The sequence below is a fragment of the Antedon mediterranea genome, chromosome 9, assembly GCF_964355755.1.
Source record: "Antedon mediterranea chromosome 9, ecAntMedi1.1, whole genome shotgun sequence".
In the NCBI taxonomy this organism is placed as follows: Eukaryota; Metazoa; Echinodermata; class Crinoidea; order Comatulida; family Antedonidae; genus Antedon; species Antedon mediterranea.
The window spans coordinates 17,422,914-17,432,078 of NC_092678.1; the positions used below are offsets into that span (position 1 = coordinate 17,422,914).

Sequence of the window (9,165 nt, forward strand, 5' to 3'; positions counted from 1 at the left end):
TACTTTCAAATCTTCACTTTGGGAAAAATATATCAAGTCAAGTCAAGTATCATTTATATTACATATATTATATATAAATCCAAAGGCAAATTACTGAAAAAAATGACAATGCTGTGGGTATCAGTGGCTGGATCTCAATGGAGATACAAAAATAAAAAGCGAAAAGCTAAATCAAAACGATAAAGTAAACAATACAGCCTTGTATTGCGAGCGCACAAGTTAAAGTACCTAGGCCAGCAATAAATATCATGACGAATTTATAAATTGAATTATTGTTGTAGTACTTTAATAAAACATTTTTTATATTTCTTATATTTTTACATATATTATATATATATATATATATATATAATATTTTATATTATTATTTATATTATATATACCTAACTTGTTATTATATATATATATATATATATATATATATATATATATATATATATATATATATATATATATAATATTTTATATTATTATTTATATAATATATACCTAACTTTTTCTTACCTTCATCCGCCTTTTTCTTTTTAATTTTCATATGTGTTACTATGTTGTATTCACTGAACCACCACTTTGTAAATCAGTAAATTTGAATTGAAAGTATATTTCAGTTTAAAGAAAGAACAAATAAATAAATGTCAAATATCAATCATCAGGACATAAGGACATAATATATACAAAAAAAAATATTAGAATATAAAATAAATAAATCCAAATAATAATGGTACAGTTTCGACTCTTTAACACATAATGATATTATTATTAATAAAGCGTATTATTACTATTATTAGAATTGAATGATGACGATTACATTGAACTGCTCACCGATGTGTCTACTTGGTGGAAGAAACGTGGAAACATTCACATGCTGAGAGTGTTACTTAGCGAGTTCACGAATCGTGATACAACCATTACTTTGAAAAAAATAGAGAGTGAAAGTACACCATATCATCTGCTTGGTCTACTTGAGGGTCCTGGACTTCTCAAACCGGCAGACATTGGTATCCTCATTGAAGCTACTAATATATGCGGACTTCAGGGAGTTCAAGACGTGATTGCAAAAATTGTAAAATTACCGAACTTCAAATGCATTCCATTCAAACATTTTTCTGAGCATCGAAGAAAATTGATAGCGTTTGGTCAGCAATTGAATACAGAGAACATGGTAACTATTGGCCGCCTTAAAGGCATTAAGCAGGTCAACAAAGACACAGATCCGTTTTGGTTAATCTTGAAACTGGAAATGAAAGGCACACTTGCAGAAGGAGAAAAGATGGAGAAATTCATTACACTGCTTACAGATAGAAAGATGACGAAAGAAGTGGATGCATTGACAACACTAAAAGGTGAAACAAAGCAGTATAAGCCCATTCATAAATTCAGCAGAAATGTGTTTGTAGTAGAATGGTTTGAGGGAATTGAAAACAATTATGATAAAAGGTTATTATGATGTTATATTTATCAGCATGGATATTGTAACTACTGTACTAAAATACTTTCTTTATAGGTGAACAATCAAGAAGTGAAGCTGGACCATCAAGTAATACAGAAAGTATGTTTTTTATTTTTTTTTTCACTTTAACAAAAGGTGAAAATTGTGTTACAAATTCACTTTGAGTATTGTACTTATTTAATAGCATTTGTATACGTTTTATCGATCTAATAGGGTCACAAACTGAATTTTATGTAAAAATAAATACTATATTGGCCTATAATGTTTTTGTCTTTAAACGGTATAGATGAGAAAAATAAGTTGTTTCTAATAATTTAAGTGGCCTGCCATGCATACCAGCATGTATCGCATGCAAATTTATATTTTTGAACCTAATCTATAATTGTAAAGCATTTTACTGTATAGCAGTCAAATAATTATGTTTGGAACTGAAGTTTAATGAGGTGCAGTTAAGATATATGTTCTGATGTGGTATTTTAGTGAATGATTTCAATGCCATTTTGCAAATTGTATTACAGTTTGGTTCTATAAAGTTACCAAAAAGTAACAAAAAAATTGAAAAATATATAAAATAACAAGTTAAATCTTAATATTTTATGTTGTTGATTAGTTCTCTTTAGAAGTTTAAATAAAATGTTATAGTAATAGTATTCATCATCATGGATATTTTAATTACTTTTCTAAAATACTTTTTTTATAGGTAAATGATCAAGAAGTGAAGCTGGACCATCAAGCAATGCAGAAAGTATGTTTTATTTCAATAGAGTTAGAGTCCTAATATTCTACTTATTTAGACTTTTATTGCAGAATTGTGTAATTTCTTGTTTACATTAATATTTTTTAATTGTGAGTTGCAGTTCTTATTTGATAGTATTGAGGCATTTTCTAGACTATTTACAGTATGGTATATATGTAATTCATGGGCGAAAATACCAGGAGTGGATTGCAGTAAGGTCTTAAGCCTGGTCTTAGACTTAAGCCCAAGATGAAACCCTTAGCAACGATGGTCTTAGATTAAAAATAATTGCAATATGAAGTCTAAGCCTAAGACTATCAACGATATGATCTTAGATTCTGTGCCTCCATGCGTGCCTAGCGGCGCGATGCGAGCATGCAGCCGCACGATGCGAGCGCACAGGTTAAAGTACCTAGGCCAGCAATAAATATCATGGCGAATTTATAAATTGAATTATTGTTATAGTAATTTAATAAAAAACAATTTTTCTATTTCTTTTATTTTTCAAATTTATCATAGATTTATATATATATATAACCAAAAACATAGAAATTTGTATTTACTTTGTTGTAGAATTATCAGCCAGCAACAACAACAGTATCTGAATGGTGTGATGAACATTCCCAAAGAAATCTAAACAAAATGTAAATGGCAATCGGCGAGCAGGAAGACAAGATGAAAGAATTCATTAAGAAACTTGATGAAAAGAAAATAATTAATGAAGTTAATGAATTGACGAGTTTAGATAATTGATATTTCCATTCCAATTTTTTACTACTCCACTCCCAAAGACTTTTAATAAGACTTTGTGTATGTAAAGCATCATGTGTACATGATTGTCTTATGAAACTTTGAGGGTCCCTAATGATCAGCAATTGCTAGACGGATCATCATCATTAAATATGGTTAAAAAGTGGCATAACGGCTATGAGCGCTCACTGGCTAAACCCAGGGGCCCCAGAGCTTATGGGGCTCCTTAACAGTGCCTTGGGGGAAAACGGGCATTCAAATATGTCGAAAAAGGCTAAAAATGTCTAAGGCCTACAGCGTTGGAGGGCCACTTATGTTTCCTAAACCAGGGACCTTCTGCGTTATGCTTTGCTACTGCTTGCCAGGCTTTGCTATTGCTTACATGGAGAGCCTCTCTCTCTGAACAGAAGTTTAACATACATAACCATATCAATGCCCCCACCCCCACCCGATAATGGTATAGTCCATCCAACATCGCACACTAATGAGACATACCTACATCAGATTGTCTTCATTTGTTTTAACACTGTTTTGTGTGTACGTCAACAAGAAACGAACTGAAAAAGTGGAAAACACAAAGATAACGAAGCGAAGTGTCATACTCTTTTATCACACTAGTGAAATATGTGAATTTGTACAGGCTTTGCTATCAGTGATTCGTTGAAAATCGATATTTTAGGGTGTTCCCTAAAATAGAAAATAAGAGATACGTTTTAAACCGCTATTCTAGGTTAGGAGAAGACTAACTAGAATAGAAACCGATACATTCTAAGAATTCCTAAGTTAAACTACTAAGAAAACAAAGATAATAAAGCTAAGTGTCGTACTCTGTTATCACGCTAGTGAAATACGTGAATTAGTACAGACTTTGCTATCAGTGATTCATTGAAAATCGATATTTTAGGTTGTTCCCTAAATAGAAAGAAAGAGATACGTCTCAATCCGTTATTCTAGGCTAGAAAAAGATTAGAATAGAAACCGATACGTTTCTAAAACTCCTGAGTGGAACTACTAAGAAAACAAATACAACAAAGCGTCAAACTCTGTTATCACGCTAGTGAAACACGGGAATTAGTATAGGCTTTGCTATCAGTGATTCGTTGAAAATCGATATTCTAGGATGTTCCCTGAAATATAAAATAAAATATACGTTTCAAGCCGTTATTCTAGGCTAGAAGACGACTAACTAGAATAGAAACCGATACGTTCTTAGAATTTCTAAGTGGAAATACTAAGAAAACAAAGATAACAAAGCTAAGTTTCGTACTCTGTTATCACGCTAGTGAAATACGTGAATTAGTACAGGCTTTGCGATCAAGGATTTGTGGTTTCGTGAATATGCTGGATCAACTTCAGTATTGAATTATCTTATGGCGGGATCTGTCCACTTATTTGTATAAAGTTATTTATAAGGAAAGTTGGCTCTGTTTTTTTTATAAAGAGAGCCAGTTGAAATATAATGCCCTATCATTGGGGGGAGGGGTGGTGGTGTGGTATTTTTTAGAATTGGTTCAACCATTGGTATGTGATTATTTTGTGAGAAAACATCGCTGAATCATTTATATTTAGTTATAATAAGGCAAATTGCGTATTATAGATTACATTATGAATCAAACATTTACACTCTACTGATTGGTTGAAAGTTTCACATGATTAAATATATTTGAGATTATTGTTTAACAAATAGTAAATACTATTATATAAATGAAGTCATATGACTACTAATGCACATTCAGCTTTTTTTTGTAATTGAAAACCAACCAGTAGAGTGCGCCATTTGTTTTGCTTAGCTGCAAAAATCCGAGCACCACATTCTTTACACAGCAAAATTCTGATTCTTGTTTTAAGAAAAAAAAAACTTGTTTCAAGCAAAATATTTCTTGAAACAAGTAAATTTTGACTTGTCCGTATTTCAATACTTTTTGGCTTACCAAGAATCGTAAAATTCTTAACAAGAATCACACAAATTCTTATCAAGAAAATTATTCTTACCAAGAAATAATACTTTAAGAACAATATTCTTACCAAGAATTTAATTGCTTTTTTCATTCTTGTTTTAAGCAGTATCTGCCTTAAAATAAGTAACAATTTATCGATTTTTTAAAATAGAATTCTTGTTTCAAGCAATATTTTTCTTAAAATAAGTAAGAATATTCCGATTTATATTTTTAGTTTTCTTGTTTCAAGCAATATATTTCTTAAAATAAGTAAGAATATTCCGATTTGTATTTTATAGAATTCTTGTTTCAAGCAATATATTTCTTAAAATAAGTAAGAATATTCCGATTTGTATTTTTTTGAATTCTTGTTTCAAGCAAGATATTTCTTAAAATAAGTAAGAATATTCCGATTTGTATTTTATAGAATTCTTGTTTCAAGCAATATATTTCTTAAAATAAGTAAGAATATTCCGATTTGTATTTTTTTTAATTCTTGTTTCAAGCAAGATATTTCTTAAAATAAGTAAGAATATTCCGATTTGTATTTTTTGAATTCTTGTTTCAAGCAATATTTTTCTTAAAATAAGTAAGAATATTCCGATTTGTATTTTTTGAATTCTTGTTTCAAGCAATTTTTTTCTTAAAATAAGTAAGAATATTCCGATTTGTATTTTTTGAATTCTTGTTTCAAGCAAAATATTTCTTAAAATAAGTAAGAATATTCCGATTTTTATTTGTAGAATTCTTGTTTCAAGCAATATTTTTCTTAAAATAAGTAAGAATATTCCGATTTGTATTTTTTAGAATTCTTGTTTTAAGCAATATTTTTCTTAAAATAAGTAAGAATATTCCGATTTTTAATTTTAATATTCTTGTTTCAAGCAATATATTTCTTAAAATAAGTAAGAATATTCCGATTTGTATTTTTTGAATTCTTGTTTCAAGCAATATTTTTCTTAAAATAAGTAAGAATATTCCGATTTGTATTTTTTGAATTCTTGTTTCAAGCAATATTTTTCTTAAAATAAGTAAGAATATTCCGATTTGTATTTTTTGAATTCTTGTTTCAAGCAATATATTTCTTAAAATAAGTAAGAATATTCCGATTTTTATTTGTAGAATTCTTGTTTCAAGCAATATTTTTCTTAAAATAAGTAAGAATATTCCGGTTTGTATTTTTTAGAATTCTTGTTTTAAGCAATATTTTTCTTAAAATAAGTAAGAATATTCCGATTTATATTTTTAGTTTTCTTGTTTCAAGCAATATATTTCTTAAAATAAGTAAGAATATTCCGATTTTTATTTGTAGAATTCTTGTTTCAAGCAAAACTTTTTTTAAAATAAGTAAACAAGAAGTCTATCAAATAAAAACCAGTAAATGTTTACTTATTTTAAGAAAAGTATTGCTTGAAACAAGAATTCTATCAAATTAAAATTCGTAAATTCTTACTTATATTGGGAAAAAAATTGCTTGAAACAAGAATTCTAAATCACTAAAAATTTATTTTAAGAACGATAAATGAATACTCATTTTAAGTAATATTTTACTTAAACAAATAAATTCAAGAATGTTATAAAACATAATATTAACAATACTGCTATTTTCATTAAGAACTACAATTTACATGACATTAGGTACAATAATATATACAACTTCTTTAAAACAAACTTGTTTTTATTAATAATAAAATGCCATCAAAAGAAAACTTAAAAACATTAAAATGGTAAAATACAAATTTCGTAAAATTCTTCTCCCGCACCTGGGCTTTAAACTATTAGGTGTCTTTAAATTTATTAATGTATACTAATGATGATTCAACAGCCTTTGTCAAGTGTACAGGTGTGTTTTCATCACAAATCACTAACTGTTAAAGGATAGTGAGGCCTACTTCTTTTCATTTTGGATAATCGAAATCCAGAAGGTAAAAAGTGGAGAGGAGAGTAACTAGAGCCTCATCTAATTTTGCTTTCTTTGTAGTTAGAATTGTTTGCTAAACTTTAATGTAGGCCATTTCTGTGTCCAAAAGCAATACCGGCATATTACCTGATCGGCGTGAAGACCAGGATTCTGGATCTTTATTCATGTTCCTAAAAATGAAAAGAGATTAATATAGTTTTAGTTATTACTGTATTTAAAATATGTGTAACATCATCAACTAATTGGGTACGGTGTGGTTTTAGAGTCCTATATCTGGGGCGGTAAACACAAAAACATGACGCAATATTAGAACGGTGGTAAGAATAATTTTACATTATAAGACATAAGGGTGGGTGGAATATGCATTTGAACTTTTTAATCACAAACTTTGCCCTGTTTATACCGATCCCAAAGACAGGCCTGGCTGTATCTATTATTTTTAGTTAAATTATTAGGGTCTAAATTTATTTTTAATATTACTATTTAGGCAAAACGGTGCTCAATCCTGATTGATGTTTTTATTCTGTATCAATGTTTATAATAACAATCATACAATTAAATGTAAATTTTGTTTAATTGTTTGATTTTAATAAATTATTGTAAACATAGTATATACCTCGAATTTTAAGCTAAGATAAATTTGATTTTAAAAAAACACTTTAAGATAATAATGTTACTTGTATTTTAAATTTTAAAAAACACTAAATACCTTCAAGGTCGGCAGACTTTTTTTGATGAGTTTTTCCCAACAAATATGTTTGACAGATTTGACAACATATGGGTTATCTTTGAACCTAACCAAAAATAACAAATTGAAAACATTATATTATATAAATTTATTTAAATGAGTGGAATAATGTATGGACATAAACTTGATATACTGTAGCTCAAATTTTTAATAATGTAGCCTACAGTTTTGTAGGTGGTCAATGTAAAAGGAAGGGGAAAGGGTGGGCTGGCCAGGAGATCATTAATATGTCAAAAATTAATATTCATAAGTCATTTATTTAATTTTAGTTGTCAAAGGGAGGAGTGCATGACACTAGCTTGAGTCGAACCAAGCTGTTAAAAATACGTACACAATATGTACACGTATTTTCCTCACTACCATTGGTCCATTATAAAAATATTTATGAATAGATAAAAGTACAAAAACATACACTGTACTTACCAGATGGAGGACTGGTGTTTCTCTTTAAAATACCAAAATAAACTATATTATTCTCTTCTTTGGAAAAATTTGCTAAGCACTTTTTTAAAAAGCTTTCTTTTGTATTTCATTCCTCTTTGCCTAGTAATAATTAGTATCCTTCGAACTTCTTCAATTACCTAACAAATAATTTAAGATAAAAAAAGAAATTTAATATAACAATTTTAGTTATGCAGTACGTATGTTTTTTGTTTGTTTTTTTAGTATGTTTTTTTTAAAAATTTAGAGTTAAAAACATTAAGTTTCAATATCGATGTGATCACTTCGGGGATTACTTAGTGTGTACAATTAATTAAATATAAAGAAGTGTTTTTAAATGTCATTATATTTCTCATTGGAATATGTGTATATAATATAATCCTTCGTAGATATTTCATGGCTACATTGCAAAATATTACTGTTACATTATAATTGTATTATCTATTATTAGGCCTTCCTTATACCTAGCTGAAATAGGTCCGACAATATTTGTCCCCTCTGTCAATGTCTGAACTAAAATGCTAAGCTAAACCTATACACCTGTCCGTCAGTACAGGCATAGTAGGCTAGCCTAGACCTACTAGTTCCAGGCCTACAGTATTACTAAATAGGAAGGAGCCTAGGCTAGGCCTAGACTGCTGGTAGATTAAAATATAATTATTAGGCCTACGAACCTGTTAAAATGTTGGCCACTTCTTCATCTATTTCTCGGATCTTCAACAAAGCGTCTTCCTTCGACATTATATTAGACTAATCTTACTAGGCCTATTGAAGCATTTAATATATAAATTGCGATGAAAGGTGTCTTTTACAGTACTTACAAACTCTAGATTTTGAATGATTACTTTAAAAAACCGTTGGCCATGATCCCGCCGGGAGCTAGGTCATCGACCACACACAGTGTTGTTTTTCAACTATTATCGCTGGCCTTTTACCCAGAATGTATAAGGTCATTATACTGCTTAACGTTAAAGCATGGAGGTATAAACCTCCATGGTGGTTAAAGCAAATCTATAAAACGTCTGGACCAACAGTAATACGACAGACAATAATAATGACACATGTTTGTTGCAGTCCGAAAAAAAGCGATAAGTTGGTGCCAGTAAACTGAAGTAGGTACAGTATTTGCTACCCTATTTGCTAAGGCATTATAATTCAATTCATGGAAATACTCCGAATTTT

The 9,165-nt window shown here is 29.3% G+C and overlaps 1 protein-coding gene and 1 long non-coding RNA gene across 2 annotated transcripts in view; one reads left to right on the top strand and one right to left on the bottom strand.

Moving 5' to 3' along the window:
• Nucleotides 1–5,351, top strand: part of LOC140058260 (uncharacterized) — a 6,266-nt gene extending 915 nt beyond the window's left edge. Inside the window, exons 2-5 of the mRNA XM_072103824.1 lie at nt 789–1,343; nt 1,505–1,549; nt 2,151–2,195; nt 2,760–5,351. Coding sequence (XP_071959925.1) covers nt 789–1,343; nt 1,505–1,549; nt 2,151–2,158 — 608 coding nt within the window. The 3' untranslated portion in view covers nt 2,159–2,195; nt 2,760–5,351. The remainder of the gene's footprint in view (nt 1–788; nt 1,344–1,504; nt 1,550–2,150; nt 2,196–2,759) is intronic.
• Nucleotides 5,352–6,482: 1,131 nt separating this feature from the next.
• On the bottom strand, nt 6,483–8,797 carry LOC140059183 (uncharacterized). Its single transcript, XR_011847134.1, has 4 exons — nt 8,658–8,797; nt 7,966–8,123; nt 7,504–7,588; nt 6,483–6,964 (listed from the first exon to the last, which is right to left on the bottom strand). It is a non-coding gene; the product is annotated as an uncharacterized lncRNA (long non-coding RNA).
• Between the last annotated feature and the right edge of the window lie 368 nt (nt 8,798–9,165).